This window comes from Berghia stephanieae, chromosome 5 (assembly GCF_034508935.2).
Source record: "Berghia stephanieae isolate SIO BIC M18660-M18661 chromosome 5, UCSD_Bste_1.3, whole genome shotgun sequence".
NCBI classification, from domain to species: domain Eukaryota; kingdom Metazoa; phylum Mollusca; class Gastropoda; order Nudibranchia; family Aeolidiidae; genus Berghia; species Berghia stephanieae.
Window position 1 is genome coordinate 30,631,605 of NC_088364.1, and position 12,500 is coordinate 30,644,104.

At 36.6% G+C, this 12,500-nt stretch overlaps 1 protein-coding gene across 2 annotated transcripts in view; it reads left to right on the top strand.

The window, feature by feature from the left end:
• Nucleotides 1-12,500, top strand: part of LOC144972746 (alcohol dehydrogenase [acceptor]-like) — a 42,110-nt gene that overhangs the window by 26,717 nt on the left and 2,893 nt on the right. Inside the window, exons 1-3 of one of the 2 annotated variants that reach the window (XM_078914337.1) lie at nt 7,460-7,546; nt 11,460-11,630; nt 12,375-12,500. The exon at nt 12,375-12,500 is cut by the window's right edge and continues 2,893 nt beyond it. In XM_078914337.1, coding sequence (XP_078770463.1) covers nt 11,498-11,630; nt 12,375-12,500 — 259 coding nt within the window. In that variant the 5' untranslated portion in view covers nt 7,460-7,546; nt 11,460-11,497. Of the gene's footprint in view, nt 1-7,459; nt 7,547-11,459; nt 11,631-12,374 lie in introns of those variants that run through there. The other variant, XM_078914336.1, reaches the window with a different exon arrangement.

Below are 12,500 nucleotides of genomic sequence, written 5' to 3' on the forward strand. Positions count from 1 at the left end.
TCCTTTTTACTGGCACTGATATGACCTTAATGTGTCACAAGCGACTTAAAACCCTTAAAAACAAAAAGAAACATACCATTCCCCTGTTGTCTTAATTTTATAGGGTACCTTTACGTGTACTTATATAATATTTTTACTATCCCATAATCTTCATTTTTACTGGCGCTGAAATGACCTAAACGTGTCGCAAGCGCCGTAAATTCCTTAAAACAAAGAAAAAACCATGAAAAAAACTCATATAGATATTCCTGTTTCGTTGCATTAAAGGGACCGTAATATTTGGCTGCTCTAGTTTGGGTAGGATACTTATCTATCACAAAGTAAAGATCTTACAAGAAATCTAGTTGTTTTCAAGGAGATAATCACTATGACGCAAGTCAGCCATATCAAAACCATAATGACCTAAGCCAATTGGAAACAATAGTCTGATGTCACGTCGGCCAGCAACGGCGGCCATCGTGGTTCTAAACAAAGAAAATCGGTACTTATTATTCTTCAGGCTGGCTAGAACTTTTCATATGTCTTGTGATTAGAATGTATAAAAGTCAAAACATGATCATATTTATAATGTTTTTCTCCTCTGGATACACTTTTATGCTCGTCGGAGACATATTTCATAAGGGCGTCCGCCATTGTTCCAGTCACTAAATTACCATTCGTCATTACGAGGGAAGTGACGCCATGACTATTGAAGAGTATTGTATTCCATGATTCTCATCATGTCATTTTACATGTTATTATATGATTTGTAGTCCTTGTAAACCATAAGGCAAATGACGCCGGAGTGTATTCCTGTTTTTAGTGGCATTCATTAAAGAAATAGTAACATTTGTCTTCCTTTTGGTAGGACGCATGTCTATTGCAAAGTACATATCTAAGAGACCAGTTACACAGTTACCGCTGGGTGGACACAGGAATCTGAAAATGTGCTTCTTGGAGATTACTCAGCGCACATCAGTTAATTAGCTGATGTGCTTCTAATTAAATTTCAAATTTTAAATATTTAGGAATAACCATTGATAGTTCCCTCAATTTCTCTCAACATATTAATATAATATCTAAGAAAGTTGCCCAAAGATTAGACATCCTAAGGAAATTGAGAACATTTCAAGTAAGGAAGAAAACTATGTTAAGAGTTTATGACTCATTGATTAAAAGTGTAATTGTGTTTGGCTGCACCATATGGTTTGGCGGATGCCGACTTAAAGATAAATCAAAAATGTCAAAATCTATCAAAGAGGCATCAAAAATAATAAACCATCCTCTTGATGGAGTAGAAAGAACTCATGGAAAAGCAACAGAAAGAAAAGCATTCTCAATTACCAACAATAAAAAACGTATTTTATACCAACGAATTTATTCTTTTACCACCTGGGAGGTTTTGTCAGATGAATGTAGAACTAACAAGTATAAATCAACGTTCGTTCCATCAGCAATAAAATGTTTGAATATTTCATATGGTACAGAAAAACCAAGGATTGATTCGTTGACTGATTAACTGATTAATTTATTTAATGTTAAACTGACCAATTGATAATGATGATAATTTTTGGTGTCGAATTGCCCCAATTGTAACAAATTGAAAACGAAATGAATATGTTTATGTTGTGTATATCGCACGTGTGAAAGAAAGAGAGGAAGAGAGAGAGAGAGAGAGAGAGAGAGAGAGAGAGAGAGAGAGAGAGAGAGAGAGAGAGAGAGAGAAGAGAGAGAGAGAGAGAAAATAAGTAGGAGTGAAATATCTGTTCAATGTCACAGTAATCATTTAACGTTATAACAAGTGTTATTAAATGACAAATTGCCATATTTATGGACAATAAAGATCTATTATAATTATTATTATTATTATTGTTATTATTATTATTATTATTATTATTATTATTATTATTATTATTATTATTATTATTATTATTATTATATTATTATTATATATTAAATTGCTGGAATACAATGTGTGTTATCAGATAGTTTCCGAAACCGTTCATTCAAAGGTTGAACTTCTTGTGACCTATACTATTCTATACCTGGGTTGTGATTTCATTTTTAATAATTAAACTATACTTTTTTAATAAGAATTTAATTGTTTATTATCAGATAAAATTGTTCAGTTGTTGACAATAAAAATAACCTTGCTGACGGGTAATAAACAATGTTTGTTTGTTTCTTTACAAATAATTGTCTTTTCAATTTAAAGGGGAATATGGAGTATTCGTAGCATACACTGGGAAGTCTCATATTCGGTGACGTCATCAGTCTGACGTTTTCCGGTATTGGGATCACAAGGTTTTTCCTTCTCCTCTTTAGCTTTAGAGATTATAATGAACCTTGGCTAAGAAGCTCATAACATTGCCATCCGGTTGTATAACGGACCAACACACAAAACTGTGTGTATCCATGAACGTTTATAGTCGGGTTAATACAGTTCAGTGAGCATTACTCATAAACGCGGAGTAAAAATACTATAACAAAAACCTGAGTGACGTCATCTGCATACTATCTATATCCTTTTTTCTCTGGATGGGCTTGAAGTGGATATCAAATTAAGCCCATTGTATATTTACTCCTGGAATCTTCTTCTGTTCCCTATTTGTGACTGTATCCCATCTTTTACTTTTCTCGAATGCTTTTACTTGTAAAATTAGATTTTTTTAAACTGTCCTCACTTCCTTTTTACTTCCGCTGAATGACCTAAAAGTCCTGGCAGAGGTTTCTTACCTGCCATAGTGGGCAGGGAGGCACTTACTATGTCTTCTATCCCATTCTATATACTATATCTGTTTTCCGACATGCTTTCTGTCTTTTGTCTTGGAATGAGATTACTTGGGTTTGCCGGACACCCGAGCTGGAAGGGAAAGTCAAATTTAAAGTTAGAGTTTTGGGAGATGATATTTTTTGTCTTGTAAATCATCTCTCTGTTTAACGGTAATTATTTTGTGTTTACATAATATGATTTGTAAACATTTGAGTGTATCCCTCTTAGTTGGGACCTGTGCTCGTGTCTGGATGATCTCAAACTAAATACTTTGATAGCGTGCTCTTGGAATCTACATGTTTCCTATTTGAAAAAATTCCCCTTTGTCTTAACTTTTATTGGGTACTTTAATTGTAATTCTAGAACTTAATATCCCATTTTCTTCCTTTTAACTGGCGCTGATATGACCTTTATGTATTGAAAGCGCCGCAAAACCCTTTAAAACAAGCAAATACAACCCTAAAAGTCACATGCTCCGTAAAATTCTTAAAACAAATAAAAACAAAAAAAGTCACACGGTGTCCCATATGATCGTTGTCGGAAACTTGACAGGTTGTCATATCTCTGACCACAACGTATTGTCGTTGGGTTATTTACTCCACATTAATTACACCTCCCGATTCAGGGGCGAGTGAGTGTTGTGGCGGGACGAATTCCCCTTCGAATGGCGGAATGTTGGTCTTCCCAAGGCCGATGGATTTTTTACATCGGTCCACGACCTTGTTCTCTCTTTTCCTCGATACCGTTTGTCCCTGTGTTATTTTTCTGGAATGAGACTATTTAATTTGATTTCCCCCTTACCATGTTTTGAATCTTTTGCATAAAGGGGAAACAGTCAAGGAAGATTTAATATTTGTGAGAGAATACACTGTAGTTGTTTGGTTTTTTTTTTTAAAAACCTGTAAATCGTCCTTACATTATGTATTATTTTCCGCTGATTGGTAAACTGTTTGATATAATGATTTCTCGGCACTGTGGCTCAGCGGTACAGTCTTTGCTTCGTGCCCGGAATTTACCGAGTTTGATCACACACTGCTGCGATGTGTAGCATTGAGCAAGTTACCTCGCCCAAGCATAATTTGTGACGCTGCACTGTTGCTGTTATTCCAGTCTTCTCTTGGAATAGGTCCTAGAGAAAATTTACCCTCTGGGACGAATAAATTTTATAGATAGTTCTTAGTTGACGTCACTCAGGTCTTTGTTATTGTTTTTTGCCATCCGCGTTTATGAGTAATGCTCACTAAACTGTATTAACCTGACTATAAACGTTCATGGATACACACAGTTTTGTGTGTTGGTCCGTTATACTTCCGGATGGCAATGTTATGAGCTTCTTAGCCAAGCGCATACTATCTATACCCGGCTGGCGGATGTAATGAGCTATGCGTGCAGGTGAAATACTCACAACCTCCGCCTGCCGGATATTGATAGAACGAAATTGACGTATCGCAGCTCTTTGTTATTGTTTTTAGCCATCTTTGGTTATGAGTAGTTCTCACTAAATTCTATTAAACGTTCAAATTTACACATAGTTTTGTGTGATTGTTTTATCTCCATGTTCTCTGATAATTCCATTTTTCATGTAACCGCGAGTCGCCATAAAAAATTGAATAACCATTCAATCGCTGCCATTGTCAAAATAACCGCAGAATTGTTCAACTGTTTCTTACAAACCCATGCTAATTTTCGTCGATATCAGCGACAAAGCAGTATTTTCAGCAGAGACAAAACGGATAGAAGCTGCTCTCTCTTTTTTTCTCCTAGAGAGACCGGGTTAAATAAAAAAAAAAAGCAGTTGGCTATCTCATTCACTTACTATCTCTAACGTATTCGTAAAAAACAACAACACATTTTTAACAATCCGGCTGGCGGTTTGTTGTGAGCGTTTTGGTTAAACACACACCACCAATCACGTACCAACACACCAAACTATGTGCAACCTTAAACGTTTGTAATCTGATTGATACCGATGTTTTGAGCTTAGTTAAACACTGATAACATCCGCTAGTCGGATATAACGTAGCAAAATTTAGTGAGAATAAATCACCAAATGGCTGTCTAAAATCAATAACAAAGATCTGAGGGACTTCAATTTTGTTTCTTCAATATGCAATCTGTGAAACGTTTTAGGTTACACACACTTTATATAGATAGTTCGATGTTGACGTCACGCGGGTCTTTGTTTTTGTTTTTTGCCATCCGCGTTTATGAGTAATTCTCACTAAACTGTTTTAACCAGACTATTAACGATCATGGTTACACAAAGTTTTGTGTGTTGGTCCGTTATACTTTCGGATGGCAATGTTGTGAACTTCTAAGCCAAGCGCATACTATCTATTGCGTTTCATCTGTCGAGTCATCTGTTGTGAGTTGCGAGTATTTTACCTAAATGTGTAGCATCAACGGAAGAAATTGGAGGTTGACAGTTTCATAGAACACACAACCACACACACACACACACACACACACACACACACACACACACACACACATACACACGCTGCCTTGACATGTTATTTTTTCATCTACCAAAACAATGCTTGCGTAGCTTGAACCTGTCGACCCTTGAACTTACTATGCTTCACCTCACCCAAGGACGACTCAACCCTCACATTTCCACAACCACACAACACACAACACACTTCACTTCACCTCATTCATTCATAGTAGGCTAACCCCTTTCTTCTTACACATCGGATTTCTCGCATCGAGCCACCGACACACCGAGGTGGATTCCATTGTAAGTAAATTTTAACTTCAGAGAATAATGCCATTTCACTTAGGTTTATAAAATATATTTCCAAAGAAATGCTATATTCTACAAATGAGCGTGTAAAAACCAATGCATTCTTCACTTATCTATTTTATTTAAAAGTGCCATAACTAGGGCAAGTGTGTCAAGAACATACTACAGTTCAGTATCAGTAAGCAGCAAATTAGGCTATTATTATTATTCCTATGGGTAGGTAGGAATCGTTTATTTCTTGGATTTTGATTTCGTGTCTGCCTTAAACCAAATCCAATCCCATTTCCTATGCACCATGTATAGGCTTGCAATTATGACACATTCACATTTTTAGACATAAAAAAGACACAACCGCAAACTCGGGGACCCAAATAATTTTGGGGGTTTGGGAGGGGGGAAACTTTTTTTTTTTAAGTCTCTCCCCTCCCAAACTCCCAACAATACTTTTTTTTAAAGTGCCCCCCCCCCCCCTCCCCCTTCCAAACCACCAAATTTATTTGGGTAACCGAGTTTGCGGTAGCGCCCAAAAAAAACCCTTACTGGTCGCCCTGACCCAATACAATAAGTCACCTCCCCCCCCCCCCCCCCCCTCTTTCCATCTAGTTAAAAATGTGTTTTGAAAATGTTATATAATTGAACATAAACGTCTCTGTTTAAACCCTGTCTAAACTATATTGATATTCTCTTAGGGGATAACATTCATTTGCGTCCGAGTTAAGTTTCAGTGTGAGGAATGCGTTTTAATTAACTTACCCAAATACACAACGCCGGTACCCGAGTCTTGTCATCATTTTTATAAAAATCGTGAACATTTATATAGCGCAATATCCGTTAAACGCACTCAAAGCGCATGACAAAGGGCCCCTGAACAACGGCCACACGTAACATATAGAACAACACATGACGTTTGTTAGGTGATATGACAACATTTTTTTCCCCGAGAGAACGCTGTTAACGGCCAGGTACTCATTTTACACCTGAGTACGATGGAGAATGTGAGTAAAAAGTCTTTTCCAAGGACTCAAATACGCACCGGACCCAGGAGCTTCCGATCCGAAAGCGAGTGTCATACCACAAGACCACATAGCCACATTACAAGAAAATACCTCAGATTTACAATTCTGTACCAAATTTGTTGTGTGTGTTTTTTTCACTTAATTTGCATTTAACCATGCTTAATTTCAATAATTTGAATACTATCATAGTTCTTGAATGAATATATAGTGCGTTTATGTAAGCTAAACATTACAGTGGGCAAATATAAATACTTTGACCGGGTGGGGAATCCGACCTCCCATAGTGGACAGGGAGGTACTTGTTGCGTCTTCTATACCCCTATATCTACCCGTTTTCCAATTCCCTTCTGTCTTTGTCTTGGAATGAAATTACTTAGTTTTGTCCTGACCCTGGCCGGAGTCCTTGGCTGGGAGGAAAACAGTCGAATATATAGTTATAGTTTTGGGAGATGATATTATTAAATTTGCAAAACACCTCTTTGTTATGTACTGTTTTTATTTTTATTTTTAACATTTGATTTGTAAACTGCAATTTATCTAATGTGATCTTATGCTGGCGTCTGGATGAGACGTTTAGGTGATTCCAAACTAAATACACCGCTAGTGTGATCTTGGAATCTAAATCTGTTTCCTATTTGAACCATTATACGTTGTCTTACTTTATCCTCAAGTCCTTTTAATTGTACATCTAGTATTTTTTTTTCTTTCAATTTTAATGCTTTTTACTGGAGCTGATATGACCTAAATGTTTTGCAATTGCCGTAAAACCCTGAAAAAAAAAAACAAACATAAAGACTTGTAGTGTATAATATATTCTGAAACTCTCCCTAAGGCGAGCTATTTACGACATAGTCTATTACTTTTACTACTTTAAGCGTTTGAGATACATTCTGTCAAAGTTGACATTAGCGAGCGAGGTCAGAAACCTAAAGAGTGATAATAATGTGTAGTAATCGTGTTGTATCTGACCTCAGCTTAATGTTACTGGATAAGGCATTTTGCAGTTTGCAGACATTATTATAGTCTACTCGGGTAAGTTAATATTGAACGAGATAGAATTAGAATGATGGACATTTGAAAATAACAGGCAAGTAGCATGCAACTTTTATTCGATGAGATGAGAATTCGGTTCAATGTGTCAATTTGAAGGAAAACGAATGTGTCATTCACATGTGTAACCAACCTGACATGGGTTAATATCATTGATAGGTCACATGAAATCCTCTAAATTATTCTGTGTGCATCAGAAAAAATGCGGTAAACCAGAGAGATGTTAGGATTGCTATATTATCAGCGTGATCTTACCCTGTTATTCGAGTTGACAGAGATGGTCAATGACTGAGATAAGTGGCATTGTTGGCATCAGTTTGTGAAAACTGGGTTAAGGGTGATACCCATTGATGATCCTGGTATGTTTGGCGTTAACCATTTTAAATCTTTAGACACTATTTAAAGGCGGGTTGATTTTTCGTGTTTATTTTCCTTTTCAATAACGAGCTTCTTCAATAGAAAATGCGATTAGAACATTAAAAAAATTATTCATTCTCTCGATAGTCACAGTGTGGCCGAAAACCAAACTGGCTTTTCATTCATTATTGAATACAATGTTTTCGTTTCTTGTCAATCCCTTCACTGCCGAAACGCTATTTCCATTGTGCGTTTGTTGTCTCTGCTACGTGTGCTAAGAGAATAAATTGGTCCCGTCATTATTAAGTCAATGAGATTGTAGATGTCCCTAACTTTTAACAATAATATGGTTCATGCCCATCCAAAAATATAAAAATTATTTATCATTTCAAATAACAATGGACTTGGATTATTATTTTTAAAATCGTTATCTAAATCACACACCGATCACATGGATAACAATAAAACACGGAGATAGCAGGTTGGGAAATGAATGTTCACCAAGGCATGATATTGACCAAAAAAACACGAACATTTGAAGACTATGTTGCGGGTGTGAAGCGTATTGAACAACTAACTGACCAATTAGAGATGTGCTCAAAAATGGATGGACCTAAATAAAAAACAATGTAATGAGCACACCTTCACACACCCTTCCTTCCCAGCACCCTCCAAGATCCAGTTACTTACAGAAAGGATGTGCCAAACATTTATCTGTCGTCCATTTGGTTTTTCAAGTGACGTATTATTGTTTGTATTGTTATTTTTTGATTGGTTGTTAAAGGGTTTTAAGCCCCATGTTTGGTATTTTGTTATTTTTTAAAGCTGTTATACTCATATTTATTTATTACTTTTTACAGTCCACAGATTCTAGCAGCTTTGTAGCACTGAAATCTGTGCACAAACTATATTGTGAAATAAGTGGGTGGATTAAAAAGTATGAATCAAAGTCGGGTTTGGTCAATAACATGATCTTAGTTTAAGGTGTCTTTCCCCAGATATAACAACTCATGCAATATCGGCAAGCGATCAAAATATGTTAAAATAAAGTAAAAGTAGTAGAGCGGGTCGGAGGCTATGAATTAATTCAATAGAGTGGTGAAATCGTAGGCAGTGTTATGATGAATGAATAGTCATCCCTTTGAAATAATAAACTGACATGTACGAGGTATGTTTCAGGATTAAGTTTCCCTGTCGCATTGTACTCGTATAATATTATGAATAACCTTGTATTTGGTTCCAACAATTCCCTCGATTATCTCTCGAGAAGCTCGTTCACAACTCTAAACTTGTGAACAGGGGCATTCTGTTGATGCAGAATACACCTCGTTCAAAAAAAGTGTGTCTCTTTTTTCATATATCGCTAACTTCAGTTTGTCTTTAAGAACGAATCGGTAATAGTTTCCATAAACAGTTTGACGCGGTGGGACAGGCCGGTTAAGTATAATGCCACGTGTCCCGAAAAAAAAAACAACGATGTGCATCACTTTCTTCTCTCCTTGTTTCCTGCATGCCAGATCTCCCATCTTCAACTTCTTTGACCGAATTTCTAACAGTTTGAATTGAAGAAGCATTGTGCTCCACAATTTTTAAAAATGTCTCTGTGTATTTCAACAGTAGACTTGCAGAGAAGAGTTGAAAATTTGATGACAACCCAAACATCGTAACGCGAGACAACCAATATAGGCCTACGTGAAATTTGCATCGAGATTTCATAAATATGACGTCATATTGCCTCAAATTTTGATAGTTTTAGATTGAATGTGAGCGACGTTGTAGAAGAAGGAAACTTAATTCAGAAACACACATCGTACATTTACAGTCCACAGCTTCTAGCGGCTTTGTATCACTTTGACATATACACTAAGAGTGTGAGCAGGAATCATGACCTTGAAAAATAACGTCCATCTCCCATAGGTAATAAAAAGGCTCAATGATTTTATTATAGTGAATACAGCTAGATCGATTCACGCAATGCCAGCTTCAACGATGAATACATTTTTCACAAATCTTATAAAAATGATTTAGACAGGGAGGACAACAGAGGGAGAATTTGTGATGATTGATGGATTAATAATAACCCAGTCTAGTGTTGAGTCCATAACACGTTTCTATGTAGGCGCTTACTCTCTGCCTTTAGTCAAAAACTTGAAAAAATCGCTTTTTTAAAATGTGAGCTGACCAATCAAGTCCCAGACCAAAATCAAGAGAGCTTCGGACCAAGTTTTGCCAAGTTTAAGTCACTTGCTCGAGTCTAACTTCATCGTTTGTCTCTGACGAGTTATTAGGATACATCATAGCGTTGACAAGATAGATTGAGAGAGCTTCGATTCGGAAGAAAAATACGTCGGTTACGAATGACAGAGGCAAAACGTGTCCTTTGCATGTCGTCAATATGACATGACCTGATTCATCATGTGACTATGGCAAAAGTATGTTCGTATGAAACGGAGCGAAATATATCTATACCGGATGTGTTGCTAATTTCCTCTTTGGAAATATTTTGCGTTGAAAGTATGAAGACTAAAGCCGTCCTTAAAATTCCTACTTCTAGGCCAGCTAGTTAGTGAGAGACTAGAACACGTTAATGAAATTCGATTTTAAGTCATTTGCTTCACTCAGGCTTAAGACCAGGGTCATTTACTAGACTAGTAAAGAACAAAATCTAGTCCACCAACATAACAATGGGCCCATGAGAATACCTCAGGATTGTTCTGCACATCATTTTTCTGTGTTTACGGCATTAAAAAGATATTGTGCCCTTCCGCCATGGCATCATTAGATATCGTCGCCTAGGCATTTCATGAAGGAATACAGAAATCCATCAAACAAGAAGTCTGATATCAACAGTAATCACCCAGTTGTCCAAGAGATAATATGGCGGTTATTTTTTTATGTTGTCTTTACTATTGCCTTCTCGAATAAGGAAGACCCGGCTACCCGATTGCTACTGAATGGACAGTTGAAAGAAATGTGACCGACACGTAATCAGACAGACAATTTTACGTTGAGAATCTGGTTTGTTAAAATATTCTCAAACTTGCCAACAAATAGCATTTTTTAGGTTCTCTTAACAATGCTGCAATCTATATTGTTTCAACTGAAAGCGCAATGTTGATTTTTGCCACTTTGCATGAAGTGAATTGGTGACAGGTACAAAGTTGATTAAAAAATATATATGTGATTGATAGCCTTTGCTCCGATTTGGGTTAAGGGGTTAAGGAAGCATGTACTGATGCGAACTAATTTTATTTTTTAAAGAGTTTACTTCACACTGGGTTTAACTCTCTCCTTACCGATCATTTTCAGTATTTTCCCCAAAAATGGCAGGCTTACCCAGCAGAAAAAGTGCTTTTTTAAACTCAAACAATCTCTCTACACAACAACTTTATGTTCTTATTAATTAAACAAAGATCACTGTGATCCGCAAAAGAAATCTGAATAAGAAAAAATGTTTTGTTGTGTCGTAACAAATGTGATGATTTTGCTGTAGGTGGTAAGGAGAGGGTTAACCATTTCCTTTTGTATTTTACACCAGAAAACTACACCGTGAGAGGAAACATCATTGATTTTAACATGTCCAGTCTGTGGATACTGGCCACGTTTGTTTTGGTACCTTTCCTCAGTTACCTTGTATTTCAACTTAGCTCTCAGTTTAATCAAACCAAACTGAAATTGGAACCGAATTGGACATATGACTATATTATAGGTAAGACAAAATATCCAAGTTTTAAAAATGTTCAATGTATTCCGGGATAAAAATGCCGAATGGATAAAGCGTTCCATTATTCGTCGGAGGAATCAATTTCAGGACTAGCATTTGCATATCTCTTTGTTTCGTGGACAAGAAATAGAACCCCAGATTTACAGTTGCTAATGAAATGTACTTCGGCTGATGCATTGGATATATTTAATAGAAATTCTAATATGAAGTTCAAATTAAGCCATAGGGATATTTTTGGAGATTTACCACCATTGCAATGTTCGTCAATTTAATTTCAACAATGTAAATTCCCTTTTTTTAAAGTTAAAAATCAGAATAATCTCAAACTTTTAAGTGGATTTGTCTTGAGCAGAATGTTAATTTTAAAGATTTAGAATTCATTCAACGATCTTCTTTACACTAACCAGGGTAGCCAGACACCTAATGCAAGGCTAATAACTATTTCGTATAATTTACCAGACATTTCTGACCTACAGTTCGTCAGTTTAATCTTTGTCCTAAAAGCTATATAAACATAGGAAATACCGGTACAATAAAAATGGTTGAAGGCACATACACCTACACGCACAAACAAACACAAAACTCACCCACTTACACAAACACACACACACACACACACACACACACACACACTCTCTCTCTCTCTCTCTCTCTCTCTTTCTCTCTCTCTCTCTCTCTCTCTCTCTCTCGTCATAACCATATAATTTTGATTTCATTGTTCTTTTCCAGTGGGAGCAGGATCTGCTGGATCAGTCTTAGCCAATCGCCTCTCTGAGGATAGTGATGTCAGCGTTCTGTTGTTAGAAGCGGGGGCAGATGACAGACGAAATCGAGCAACGGTGATTCCAGCTTGGG